This window comes from Mytilus edulis, unplaced genomic scaffold (assembly GCF_963676685.1).
Source record: "Mytilus edulis unplaced genomic scaffold, xbMytEdul2.2 SCAFFOLD_322, whole genome shotgun sequence".
NCBI classification, from domain to species: Eukaryota; Metazoa; Mollusca; class Bivalvia; order Mytilida; family Mytilidae; genus Mytilus; species Mytilus edulis.
Genome location: NW_027266989.1, coordinates 1 through 16,305, shown reverse-complemented (window position 1 = coordinate 16,305; position 16,305 = coordinate 1). Strand labels below are relative to the sequence as shown.

The 16,305-nt window shown below is 26.8% G+C and overlaps 1 protein-coding gene across 1 annotated transcript in view; it reads left to right on the top strand.

Annotated features, from left to right (window-relative positions):
- The window catches only part of LOC139504734 (DNA fragmentation factor subunit alpha-like), a gene marked incomplete at its 5' end in the record, with an annotated part of 41,799 nt that extends 28,981 nt beyond the window's left edge, over positions 1-12,818 (top strand). Inside the window, 1 exon segment of the mRNA XM_071294714.1 lies at positions 12,081-12,818. Coding sequence (XP_071150815.1) covers positions 12,081-12,296 — 216 coding nt within the window.
- Positions 12,819-16,305: the final 3,487 nt, after the last annotated feature.

Sequence of the window (16,305 nt, the reverse complement as noted above, 5' to 3'; positions counted from 1 at the left end):
TATAACACTATCAAATGAAGATTTACAGGTTTGTAAATAATACTAAATGTTTACAAGCTTACAGAAAAATATAACTCACATTATAACACTATCAAATGAAGATTTACAGGTAAATAATACAAAATGTTTACAAGCTTACAGAAAAATATAACTCACATTATAACACTATCAAATGAAGATTTACAGGTTTGTAAATAATACAAAATGTTTACAAGCTTACAGAAAAATATAACTCACATTATAACACTATCAAATGAAGATTTACAGGTAAATAATACAAAATGTTTAGAAGCTTACAGAAAAATATAACTCACATTATAACACTATCAAATGAAGATTTACAGGTAAATAATACAAAATGTTTACAAGCTTACAGAAAAATATAACTCACATTATAACACTATCAAATGAAGATTTACAGGTAAATAATACAAAATGTTAACAAGCTTACAGAAAAATATAACTCACATTATAACACTATCAAATGAAGATTTACAGGTAAATAATACAAAATGTTAACAAGCTTACAGAAAAATATAACTCACATTATAACACTATCAAATGAAGATTTACAGGTTTGTAAATAATACTAAATGTTTACAAGCTTACAGAAAAATATAACTCACATTATAACACTATCAAATGAAGATTTACAGGTAAATAATACAAAATGTTTAGAAGCTTACAGAAAAATATAACTCACATTATAACACGATCAAATGAAGATTTACAGGTAAATAATACAAAATGTTTACAAGCTTACAGAAAAATATAACTCACATTATAACACTATCAAATGAAGATTTACAGGTAAATAATACAAAATGTTTACAAGCTTACAGAAAAATATAACTCACATTATAACACTATCAAATGAAGATTTACAGGTAAATAATACTAAATGTTTACAAGCTTACAGAAAAATATAACTCACATTATAACACTATCAAATGAAGATTTACAGGTTTGTAAATAATACTAAATGTTTACAAGCTTACAGAAAAATATAACTCACATTATAACACTATCAAATGAAGATTTACAGGTAAATAATACAAAATGTTAACAAGCTTACAGAAAAATATAACTCACATTATAACACTATCAAATGAAGATTTATAGGTAAATAATACAAAATGTTTACAAGCTTACAGAAAAATATAACTCACATTATAACACTATCAAATGAAGATTTACAGGTAAATAATACAAAATGTTTACAAGCTTACAGAAAAATATAACTCACATTATAACACTATCAAATGAAGATTTACAGGTAAATAATACAAAATGTTAACAAGCTTACAGAAAAATATAACTCACATTATAACACTATCAAATGAAGATTTACAGGTAAATAATACAAAATGTTTACAAGCTTACAGAAAAATATAACTCGCATTATAACACTATCAAATGAAGATTTACAGGTAAATAATACTAAAGGTTTACAAGCTTACAGAAAAAATATAACTCGCAATTATAACACTATCAAATGAAGACTTACAGGTTTGTAAATAATACTAAATGTTTACAAGCTTACAGAAAAATATAACTCACATTATAACACTATCAAATGAAGATTTACAGGTTTGTAAATAATACTAAAGGTTTACAAGCTTACAGAAAAATATAACTCGCATTATAACACTATCAAATGAAGATTTACAGGTAAATAATACAAAATGTTTAGAAGCTTACAGAAAAATATAACTCGCATTATAACACTATCAAATGAAGATTTACAGGTTTGTAAATAATACTAAATGTTTACAAGCTTACAGAAAAATATAACTCACATTATAACACTATCAAATGAAGATTTACAGGTAAATAATACAAAATGTTTACAAGCTTACAGAAAAATATAACTCACATTATAACACTATCAAATGAAGATTTACAGGTTTGTAAATAATACAAAATGTTTACAAGCTTACAGAAAAATATAACTCACATTATAACACTATCAAATGAAGATTTACAGGTAAATAATACAAAATGTTTAGAAGCTTACAGAAAAATATAACTCACATTATAACACTATCAAATGAAGATTTACAGGTAAATAATACAAAATGTTTACAAGCTTACAGAAAAATATAACTCACATTATAACACTATCAAATGAAGATTTACAGGTAAATAATACAAAATGTTAACAAGCTTACAGAAAAATATAACTCACATTATAACACTATCAAATGAAGATTTACAGGTAAATAATACAAAATGTTAACAAGCTTACAGAAAAATATAACTCACATTATAACACTATCAAATGAAGATTTACAGGTTTGTAAATAATACTAAATGTTTACAAGCTTACAGAAAAATATAACTCACATTATAACACTATCAAATGAAGATTTACAGGTAAATAATACAAAATGTTTAGAAGCTTACAGAAAAATATAACTCACATTATAACACGATCAAATGAAGATTTACAGGTAAATAATACAAAATGTTTACAAGCTTACAGAAAAATATAACTCACATTATAACACTATCAAATGAAGATTTACAGGTAAATAATACAAAATGTTTACAAGCTTACAGAAAAATATAACTCACATTATAACACTATCAAATGAAGATTTACAGGTAAATAATACAAAATGTTAACAAGCTTACAGAAAAATATAACTCACATTATAACACTATCAAATGAAGATTTATAGGTAAATAATACAAAATGTTTACAAGCTTACAAAAAGATATAACTCACATTATAACACTATCAAATGAAGATTTACAGGTAAATAATACAAAATGTTTACAAGCTTACAGAAAAATATAACTCACATTATAACACTATCAAATGAAGATTTACAGGTAAATAATACAAAATGTTAACAAGCTTACAGAAAAATATAACTCACATTATAACACTATCAAATGAAGATTTACAGGTTTGTAAATAAAACAAAATGTTTACAAGCTTACAGAAAAATATAACTCGCATTATAACACTATCAAATGAAGATTTACAGGTAAATAATACAAAATGTTTAGAAGCTTACAGAAAAGTATAACTCACATTATAACACTATCAAATGAAGATTTACAGGTTTGTAAATAAAACAAAATGTTAACAAGCTTACAGAAAAATATAACTCGCATTATAACACTATCAAATGAAGATTTACAGGTAAATAATACAAAATGTTAACAAGCTTACAGAAAAATATAACTCACATTATAACACTATCAAATGAAGATTTACAGGTAAATAATACAAAATGTTAACAAGCTTACAGAAAAATATAACTTGCATTATAACACTATCAAATGAAGATTTACAGGTTTGTAAATAAAACAAAATGTTTACAAGCTTACAGATAAATATAACTCGCATTATAACACTATCAAATGAAGATTTACAGGTAAATAATACAAAATGTTTACAAGCTTACAGAAAAATATAACTCGCATTATAACACTATCAAATGAAGATTTACAGGTTTGTAAATAAAACAAAATGTTTACAAGCTTACAGAAAAATATAACTCGCATTATAACACTATCAAATGAAGATTTACAGGTAAATAAAACAAAATGTTTACAAGCTTACAGAAAAATATAACTCACATTATAACACTATCAAATGAAGATTTACAGGTAAATAATACTAAAGGTTTACAAGCTTACAGAAAAAATATAACTCGCAATTATAACACTATCAAATGAAGACTTACAGGTTTGTAAATAATACTAAATGTTTACAAGCTTACAGAAAAATATAACTCACATTATAACACTATCAAATGAAGATTTACAGGTTTGTAAATAATACTAAAGGTTTACAAGCTTACAGAAAAATATAACTCGCATTATAACACTATCAAATGAAGATTTACAGGTAAATAATACAAAATGTTTAGAAGCTTACAGAAAAATATAACTCACATTATAACACTATCAAATGAAGATTTACAGGTAAATAATACAAAATGTTTACAAGCTTACAGAAAAATATAACTCACATTATAACACTATCAAATGAAGATTTACAGGTAAATAATACAAAATGTTTACAAGCTTACAGAAAAATATAACTCACATTATAACACTATCAAATGAAGATTTACAGGTAAATAATACAAAATGTTTACAAGCTTACAGAAAAATATAACTCACATTATAACACTATCAAATGAAGATTTACAGGTAATTAATACTTAATGTTTACAAGCATACAGAAAAATATAACTCGCATTATAACACTATCAAATGAAGATTTACAGGTAAATAATACAAAATGTTTACAAGCTTACAGAAAAATATAACTCACATTATAACACTATCAAATGAAGATTTACAGGTTTGTAAATAAAACAAAATGTTTACAAGCTTACAGAAAAGTATAACTCGCATTATAACACTATCAAATGAAGATTTACAGGTAAATAATACAAAATGTTTACAAGCTTACAGAAAAATATAACTCGCATTATAACACTATCAAATGAAGATTTACAGGTAAATAATACTAAATGTTTACAAGCTTACAGAAAAATATAACTCACATTATAACACTATCAAATGAAGATTTACAGGTTTGTAAATAAAACAAAATGTTTACAAGCTTACAGAAAAGTATAACTCGCATTATAACACTATCAAATGAAGATTTACAGGTAAATAATACAAAATGTTAACAAGCTTACAGAAAAATATAACTCACATTATAACACTATCAAATGAAGATTTACAGGTAAATAATACAAAATGTTTACAAGCTTACAGAAAAATATAACTCACATTATAACACTATCAAATGAAGATTTACAGGTAAATAATACAAAATGTTTACAAGCTTACAGAAAAATATAACTCACATTATAACACTATCAAATGAAGATTTACAGGTAAATAATACAAAATGTTTACAAGCTTACAGAAAAATATAACTCGCATTATAACACTATCAAATGAAGATTTACAGGTAAATAATACTAAATGTTTACAAGCTTACAGAAAAATATAACTCACATTATAACACTATCAAATGAAGATTTACAGGTAAATAATACAAAATGTTTACAAGCTTACAGAAAAATATAACTCACATTATAACACTATCAAATGAAGATTTACAGGTAAATAATACAAAATGTTTACAAGCTTACAGAAAAATATAACTCACATTATAACACTATCAAATGAAGATTTACAGGTAAATAATACAAAATGTTTACAAGCTTACAGAAAAATATAACTCACATTATAACACTATCAAATGAAGATTTACAGGTAAATAATACAAAATGTTTACAAGCTTACAGAAAAATATAACTCGCATTATAACACTATCAAATGAAGATTTACAGGGAAATAATACAAAATGATTAGAAGCTTACAGAAAAATATAACTCACATTATAACACTATCAAATGAAGATTTACAGGTAAATAATACAAAATGTTTACAAGCTTACAGAAAAATATAACTCACATTATAACACTATCAAATGAAGATTTACAGGTAAATAATACAAAAGGTTTACAAGCTTACAGAAAAATATAACTCACATTATAACACTATCAAATGAAGATTTACAGGTTTGTAAATAAAACAAAATGTTTACAAGCTTACAGAAAAATATAACTCGCATTATAACACTATCAAATGAAGATTTACAGGTAAATAATACAAAATGTTAACAAGCTTACAGAAAAATATAACTCACATTATAACACTATCAAATGAAGATTTACAGGTAAATAATACAAAATGTTAACAAGCTTACAGAAAAATATAACTCACATTATAACACTATCAAATGAAGATTTACAGGTAAATAATACAAAATGTTAACAAGCTTACAGAAAAATATAACTCACATTATAACACTATCAAATGAAGATTTACAGGTTTGTAAATAAAACAAAATGTTTACAAGCTTACAGAAAAATATAACTTGCATTATAACACTATCAAATGAAGATTTACAGGTAAATAATACAAAATGTTTACAAGCTTACAGAAAAATATAACTCACATTATAACACTATCAAATGAAGATTTACAGGTAAATAATACTAAATGTTTACAAGCTTACAGAAAAATATAACTCGCATTATAACACTATCAAATGAAGATTTACAGGTAAATAATACAAAATGTTAACAAGCTTACAGAAAAATATAACTCACATTATAACACTATCAAATGAAGATTTACAGGTAAATAATACAAAATGTTTACAAGCTTACAGAAAAATATAACTTACATTATAACACTATCAAATGAAAATTTACAGGTAAATAATACTAAATGTTTACAAGCTTACAGAAAAATATAACTCGCATTATAACACTATCAAATGAAGATTTACAGGTAAATAATACAAAATGTTTACAAGCTTACAGAAAAATATAACTCACATTATAACACTATCAAATGAAGATTTACAGGTAAATAATACAAAATGTTTACAAGCTTACAGAAAAATATAACTCACATTATAACACTATCAAATGAAGATTTACAGGTAAATAATACAAAATGTTTACAAGCTTACAGAAAAATATAACTTACATTATAACACTATCAAATGAAAATTTACAGGTAAATAATACTAAATGTTTACAAGCTTACAGAAAAATATAACTCGCATTATAACACTATCAAATGAAGATTTACAGGTAAATAATACAAAATGTTTACAAGCTTACAGAAAAATATAACTCACATTATAACACTATCAAATGAAGATTTACAGGTAAATAATACAAAATGTTTACAAGCTTACAGAAAAATATAACTCACATTATAACACTATCAAATGAAGATTTACAGGTAAATAAAACAAAATGTTTACAAGCTTACAGAAAAGTATAACTCACATTATAACACTATCAAATGAAGATTTACAGGTAAATAATACAAAATGTTTACAAGCTTACAGAAAAATATAACTCACATTATAACACTATCAAATGAAGATTTACAGGTAAATAATACAAAATGTTTACAAGCTTACAGAAAAATATAACTCGCATTATAACACTATCAAATGAAGATTTACAGGTAAATAATACTAAATGTTTACAAGCTTACAGAAAAATATAACTCACATTATAACACTATCAAATGAAGATTTACAGGTAAATAATACAAAATGTTTACAAGCTTACAGAAAAATATAACTCACATTATAACACTATCAAATGAAGATTTACAGGTAAATAATACAAAATGTTTACAAGCTTACAGAAAAATATAACTCACATTATAACACTATCAAATGAAGATTTACAGGTAAATAATACAAAATGTTTACAAGCTTACAGAAAAATATAACTCACATTATAACACTATCAAATGAAGATTTACAGGTAAATAATACAAAATGTTTACAAGCTTACAGAAAAATATAACTCGCATTATAACACTATCAAATGAAGATTTACAGGGAAATAATACAAAATGATTAGAAGCTTACAGAAAAATATAACTCACATTATAACACTATCAAATGAAGATTTACAGGTAAATAATACAAAATGTTTACAAGCTTACAGAAAAATATAACTCACATTATAACACTATCAAATGAAGATTTACAGGTAAATAATACAAAAGGTTTACAAGCTTACAGAAAAATATAACTCACATTATAACACTATCAAATGAAGATTTACAGGTTTGTAAATAAAACAAAATGTTTACAAGCTTACAGAAAAATATAACTCGCATTATAACACTATCAAATGAAGATTTACAGGTAAATAATACAAAATGTTAACAAGCTTACAGAAAAATATAACTCACATTATAACACTATCAAATGAAGATTTACAGGTAAATAATACAAAATGTTAACAAGCTTACAGAAAAATATAACTCACATTATAACACTATCAAATGAAGATTTACAGGTAAATAATACAAAATGTTAACAAGCTTACAGAAAAATATAACTCACATTATAACACTATCAAATGAAGATTTACAGGTTTGTAAATAAAACAAAATGTTTACAAGCTTACAGAAAAATATAACTTGCATTATAACACTATCAAATGAAGATTTACAGGTAAATAATACAAAATGTTTACAAGCTTACAGAAAAATATAACTCACATTATAACACTATCAAATGAAGATTTACAGGTAAATAATACTAAATGTTTACAAGCTTACAGAAAAATATAACTCGCATTATAACACTATCAAATGAAGATTTACAGGTAAATAATACAAAATGTTAACAAGCTTACAGAAAAATATAACTCACATTATAACACTATCAAATGAAGATTTACAGGTAAATAATACAAAATGTTTACAAGCTTACAGAAAAATATAACTTACATTATAACACTATCAAATGAAAATTTACAGGTAAATAATACTAAATGTTTACAAGCTTACAGAAAAATATAACTCGCATTATAACACTATCAAATGAAGATTTACAGGTAAATAATACAAAATGTTTACAAGCTTACAGAAAAATATAACTCACATTATAACACTATCAAATGAAGATTTACAGGTAAATAATACAAAATGTTTACAAGCTTACAGAAAAATATAACTCACATTATAACACTATCAAATGAAGATTTACAGGTAAATAATACAAAATGTTAACAAGCTTACAGAAAAATATAACTCGCATTATAACACTATCAAATGAAGATTTACAGGTAAATAATACAAAAGGTTTACAAGCTTACAGAAAAATATAACTCGCATTATAACACTATCAAATGAAGATTTACAGGTAAATAATACAAAATGTTTAGAAGCTTACAGAAAAATATAACTCACATTATAACACTATCAAATGAAGATTTACAGGTTGGTAAATAAAACAAAATGTTTACAAGCTTACAGAAAAATATAACTCACATTATAACACTATCAAATGAAGATTTACAGGTAAATAATACTAAATGTTTACAAGCTTACAGAAAAATATAACTCGCATTATAACACTATCAAATGAAGATTTACAGGTTTGTAAATAATACTAAATGTTTACAAGCTTACAGAAAAATATAACTCACATTATAACACTATCAAATGAAGATTTACAGGTAAATAATACAAAATGTTTACAAGCTTACAGAAAAATATAACTCACATTATAACACTATCAAATGAAGATTTACAGGTAAATAATACAAAATGTTTACAAGCTTACAGAAAAATATAACTTGCATTATAACACTATCAAATGAAGATTTACAGGTAAATAATACAAAATGTTTACAAGCTTACAGAAAAATATAACTCGCATTATAACACTATCAAATGAAGATTTACAGGTAAATAATACAAAATGTTTACAAGCTTACAGAAAAATATAACTCGCATTATAACACTATCAAATGAAGATTTACAGGTAAATAATACAAAATGTTTACAAGCTTACAGAAAAATATAACTCACATTATAACACTATCAAATGAAGATTTACAGGTAAATAATACAAAATGTTTACAAGCTTACAGAAAAATATAACTCACATTATAACACTATCAAATGAAGATTTACAGGTAAATAATACAAAAGGTTTACAAGCTTACAGAAAAATATAACTCACATTATAACACTATCAAATGAAGATTTACAGGTTTGTAAATAAAACAAAATGTTTACAAGCTTACAGAAAAATATAACTCGCATTATAACACTATCAAATGAAGATTTACAGGTAAATAATACAAAATGTTTACAAGCTTACAGAAAAATATAACTCACATTATAACACTATCAAATGAAGATTTACAGGTAAATAATACAAAATGTTTACAAGCTTACAGAAAAATATAACTCACATTATAACACTATCAAATGAAGATTTACAGGTTTGTAAATAAAACAAAATGTTTACAAGCTTACAGAAAAATATAACTCGCATTATAACACTATCAAATGAAGATTTACAGGTAAATAATACAAAATGTTTACAAGCTTACAGAAAAATATAACTCACATTATAACACGATCAAATGAAGATTTACAGGTAAATAATACAAAAGGTTTACAAGCTTACAGAAAAATATAACTCACATTATAACACTATCAAATGAAGATTTACAGGTAAATAATACAAAATGTTTACAAGCTTACAGAAAAATATAACTCACATTATAACACTATCAAATGAAGATTTACAGGTAAATAATACAAAATGTTTACAAGCTTACAGAAAAATATAACTCACATTATAACACTATCAAATGAAGATTTACAGGTTTGTAAATAATACTAAAGGTTTACAAGCTTACAGAAAAATATAACTCGCATTATAACACTATCAAATGAAGATTTACAGGTAAATAATACTAAATGTCTACAAGCTTACAGAAAAATATAACTCGCATTATAACACTATCAAATGAAGATTTACAGGTAAATAATACTAAATGTTTACAAGCTTACAGAAAAATATAACTCACATTATAACACTATCAAATGAAGATTTACAGGTAAATAATACAAAATGTTTACAAGCTTACAGAAAAATATAACTCGCATTATAACACTATCAAATGAAGATTTACAGGTAAATAATACAAAATGTTTACAAGCTTACAGAAAAATATAACTCACATTATAACACTATCAAATGAAGATTTACAGGTAAATAATACAAAATGTTTACAAGCTTACAGAAAAATATAACTCACATTATAACACTATCAAATGAAGATTTACAGGTAAACAATACAAAATGTTTACAAGCTTACAGAAAAATATAACTCACATTATAACACTATCAAATGAAGATTTACAGGTTTGTAAATAATACTAAATGTTTACAAGCTTACAGAAAAATATAACTCACATTATAACACTATCAAATGAAGATTTACAGGTAAATAATACAAAATGTTTACAAGCTTACAGAAAAATATAACTCGCATTATAACACTATCAAATGAAGATTTACAGGTAAATAATACAAAATGTTTACAAGCTTACAGAAAAATATAACTTGCATTATAACACTATCAAATGAAGATTTACAGGTAAATAATACAAAATGTTTACAAGCTTACAGAAAAGTACCGTTACTCACATTATGAAGTGTCAATGTCACAGTCTAATGACTTTGAAACTTATCTTAGTTTACATGTATTAGTTTGTGATTAGATCAGTTTAAGATGAACTGCTAATGTTAAGTCAATGATATTTGGTATGCAAATTTATTGGCACTTGCAAGTATTGTTTCCATGGAGATAATATATCCTCACCACTTCTTATTGACTTTGAAACTTTTCTATAGTTTACTAGTTCATGTTTGTATTTAGATTTGGGAATGACTTATGATAAGACAATGGTCATAATGGTTCATTGACTTTGAATATTTTCATAACTTGTGTAAGATGTAAAAGTATTGCTATTTTGATTTCAACATTTGCATAATCAAAATTACAAAAAGGCGAGACATATCTCTGTGATAACAGCTTATTTTAAATCATTTAAATTAAAATAAATGTAGTCCACATCATTAAGGTGTAACTACAACACCCCTTCAGGCGAAATGGAGTCTTCCATATTATCGTTTCGAGTTGTCTCCCTTCCGGAAGTAACTTTCGTCAATTTTATACAACAGGTCGAGAAAAATTAACTCGTTCTGTCTATAAACATTGTATTATATTAAAAACGATCGCAATTTAAACCGAGGAATGTGAACGAGAAAGGAGTCATGACCACTGACCCAAAGGAAATTAAATATTTAAAGAGTAAGGAATGGGGTTCCTCCTAGAATTAACGTAGGAAATAAATAGGTGATAAGATACTAAGTGAAATACCTTCTCTCAATCTCAGTGACTGCTGTGAAAAGTAAACTTGGAATTGATAGTACAAAAATTAAACACAATACGTATATTGTTCATACACTTGTATCCGGGATTGGCTATTTTGTAACTATTCAGATTACGTAAATTACATTTTACATGTGCAGTTGAATTAGTTTTGAAAATAATATTATCCAGCTAAATGTATACATGTGTCAATGAAAACAATGGCAATCATATCCCTCAGAGCAATCTGCTCTTTGATTCTGTTTTGACTGTAAGTTCAGGTTTATTTGAATTTTTATTTTTCAGCTGATCGTTGATTTGCCGATTGGTCATTTGGCACATCTTCTGCAGGACACAGAAAACTATGCAAAAACAGTACAGGAAGCTTGTCAGCGCCACCTGGACGAGAGATCTCAGACAACACAAGCATTGGACTTATTACAACTTTATCATAATGCAAGACAAAATAGTCCATTTATTGGAGATGATGAAACTAAGAGACAAAAACTTGCAAATACATGAAGACGGACAACCATTCATTAAATTCCAATTGCATAGACAATTTTGTGTTCAATATCAAACAATGCTTTTCTAGATGCAATAATTTGTTAAATCAGTTACATCATATGTATATAATTTACAGAAACTACAACACTTACTGAATCCATAGATATTATGATTATTAGGTATTGAAAAGAAGATTTTCAAATTCATGCATTTTCTATATCACAATGCTTATGTGTTTATGTCACAGAAGGAGTTTATTGTTCAAATATATGTCATTTACACCAATTGACCTCAGGTCAACTCATGATCATTCTTGTAATCTTCAAATCTTCTAGACTAATCAGATTGTCTTAACTAATGATATTCCCATATAAAATCATATATCAATAGTTTTTAATAAGTCATATGATGAATACAATGTATTACTGAAATGCAGTTGAAAGTGCTATTTTTTTTTTTATATCATAACATATGTGAGCAATTTTAATCAACAATGTTTTTTTTAAAACTTTTTGTAAGAAAATAAAAGTGCCATATCTTTTTAGTGTTTTATTTATCTTATATATTATAATTTAACTTGATTAAATACTTCATTTAAGTTCATTTAATTCTTCCTAGGAGTGTGAATATATCATTACTAAACAAAAATGTATCCATAGGACACGAATTACCCACTTGCTTTATCATTTTCTATGTTCAGTGGACTGTGAATTTGCAGACAAAAACCTAATTTGGCATTAAAATTAGAAAGATCATATGATGGGGAAAATATGTACTAAATTTCAAGTTGATTGGACTTTCAATATTCTTCTTTCAAAAACTACCTTGACCCCAAACTTTAACCTGAAAGTTGACAGACGGATGAACAGATACACATACCAGAAAACATAAAGCCCCTATTAATGGGTCATACAAATTGATTATGACTTTATATCCACACATTTTTGTCAAGTTTATTCAAACTGGTCAACACTAAAATATACCAGCTTATATAGGTAAAAACCTAGTCCAATATTTAGTTTTAACCTGTTTGAATTTTTATCAGATTGATTTCTTTGTTTCATATTTCACACCTTCTATTTTACTATTTAGAAAGATGTCCAAGCAAATCTAAGTTAGAATTTGAATGGAATTGAAACTTGACGTAATAGATTAATATCACAATTTCTTTTTGTCAGATTAATTATCAAGTTACAAACCTCAACAAATCAGTCTAATAAAAATTTGAAACAGGATATGTAACTTAAGCGACATGAACTGTGCCACTTCCACATTTGAGATATATCTAACCATATAGAATAAAATTGCAGATGAAGTTAGTTTACCGTCCAACCTTTTGATTTTAATGTTTAAAGAATACAGCAAAAACCTAAAAAGATTTATACAATAACCAAATACATCCGAAGGGTAACATAGTCTTCACCAATTGCAAGAGACAGAGGTCCATATATAAATTATGTCAAGGTCCAAATCTTCGATTGCCCGTTTGTGTTTCTTTGTTGAAGGATTTTAGATGGTTGGATATCACCTTTAGTTTTAAAGAGGAATACTTTTTATTGCAGAATTGTTGTACTTTTAGTTATGTAAAAATGAGGAGGTGTGGTATTTGATACTATTCACCAGTGTTAAAATAAGGCACACAGTAATAAGCAAATATAAGCCACCATATGCCCTTTAACAATGAGAAAACACCATTTTGAAAGTCAGTTAAAGTATAAAGGCCCCCATCATGAAAAATGTGAAATGAATCAACAATTTCATTACAGTGTCAGGATTCTGAATCAATGAGGTCATTGCTTGAAAGCCTTTTCAGATTTGAATGAATTGTAAAATTGAGAATGGAAATGGGGAATGTGTCAAAGAGACAACAACCCGACCAAATAAAAAACAACAGCAGCGGGTCACCAACAGTTCTTCAATGTAGCGAGAAATTCCCGCACCCGGAGGCGTCCTTCAGCTGGCCCCTAAACAAATATATACTAGTCCAGTGATAATGAACGCCATACTAATTTCCAAATTGTACACAAGAAACTAAAATTAAAATAATACAAGACTAACAAAGGCCAGAGGCTCCTGACTTGGGACAGGCGCAAAAATGCGGCGGGGTTAAACATGTTTGTGAGATCTCAACCCTCCCCCTATACCTCTAACCAATGTAGAAAAGTAAACGCATAACAATACGCACATTAAAATTCAGTTCAAGAGAAGTCCGAGTCTGATGTCAGAAGATGTAACCAAAGAAAATAAACAAAATGACAATAATACATAAATAACAACAGACTACTAGCAGTTAACTGACATGCCAGCTCCAGACTTCAATTAAACTGACTGAAAGATTATGATTTCATCATATGAACATCAGGCACAATCCTTCCCGTTAGGGGTTTAGTATCATACCATCATAACATATATGAGAAGAACATAACCCGTGTCATGCCAACAACTGTTTTTAGAATAAATGTGTTTAGTTCCGATGCAAAGACCTTATCAGTGACTCAATATTAACGCCAAAATATGCAATCTTTAATGACTTGACAACAGTATCGTAATTATATCCCTTCTTAATAAGTCTATTCAAAGGTTTTGTAAGTTTCTGAGGTGAATACTGACACCTTTGTGCTTTATAAAGAATATTTCCATAAAAAATTGGATGTGAAATACCTGAACGTATTAGAAGTCTGCATGTTGAGCTATATTTATAAATGGTCTTTATACCGATGATAAAATTTAGTAAATGTTTTGACTAGTTTGTGATATCGAAAACCCTGGTGTAATAATTTTTTAGTAATACATAGATTTCTCTCGTTAAAATCTAAAACATTGTTACATACACGAGCGAATCGTACAAGTTGAGATATATAAACACCGTAAGATGGTGACAAGGGAACGTCACCATCTAAAAACGGATAATTAACGATAGGAAATGAAAAATCATCCCTTTTATCATAAATTTTAGTATTCAGCTTTCCATTAGTGATATAGATATCAAGATCGAGAAAAGGGCAGTGGTCATTGTTAGTATTAGCTTTATTTAAAGTAAGTTCAACAGGATAAATTTCATTAATATACATACTGAAGTCGTCATTATTGAGAGCCAAAATATCATCCAAATATCTAAAAGTATTATTAAATTTGTTTATCAGATGTTGTTTCAATGGGTCTTTGCTTATTTTTGTCATAAATTGTAACTCATAACAATACAAAAACAGGTCCGCAATAAGTGGTGCACAGTTAGTCCCCATTGGAATTCCGATAATCTGACGATATACGGAATCCCCAAAGCGAACAAAAATGTTATCTAGTAAAAATTCAAGGGCTATCTAAACTTCCATCTCAGAGCATACCTGAGAAGGTTCAATCTAGCAGAACTTGTACCTGTCAGTTGTCCAGAGAAGGTTCAATCTAGCTGAACTTGTACCTGTCAGTTGTCCTGAGAAGGTTCAATCTAGCAGGACTTGTACCTGTCAGTTGTCCAGAGAAGGTTCAATCTAGCAGGACTTGTACCTGTCAGTTGTCCAGAGAAGGTTCAATCTAGCAGGACTTTTACCTGTCAGTTGTCCAGAGAAGGTTCAATCTAGCAGGACTTGTACCTGTCAGTTGTCCAGAGAAGGTTCAATCTAGCAGGACTTGTACCTGTCAGTTGTCCAGAGAAGGTTCAATCTAGCAGGACTTGTACCTGTCAGTTGTCCAGAGAAGGTTCAATCTAGCAGGACTTGTACCTGTCAGTTGTCCTGAGAAGGTTCAATCTAGCAGGACTTGTATCTGTCAGTTGTCTCAATGCAGAGAACAGTGTACCAATAAATACATTAGAATATATGTAGAAAAGTAAGGATTATTATTCTTATTCGTTATTTTTTATCAAGTTGATTTTCCCCCTTAAAATCTGATAAATTCTGGTGTGTTTACAAAATATAAATATCAACACTAACACATACATGTGTCAGTGGAAACTGTCCACATCTTCACAGGAAACTAACTAAAAAAGCAAAACTCCAACCCTATAGGAGGTAGAAGCAGATGGATG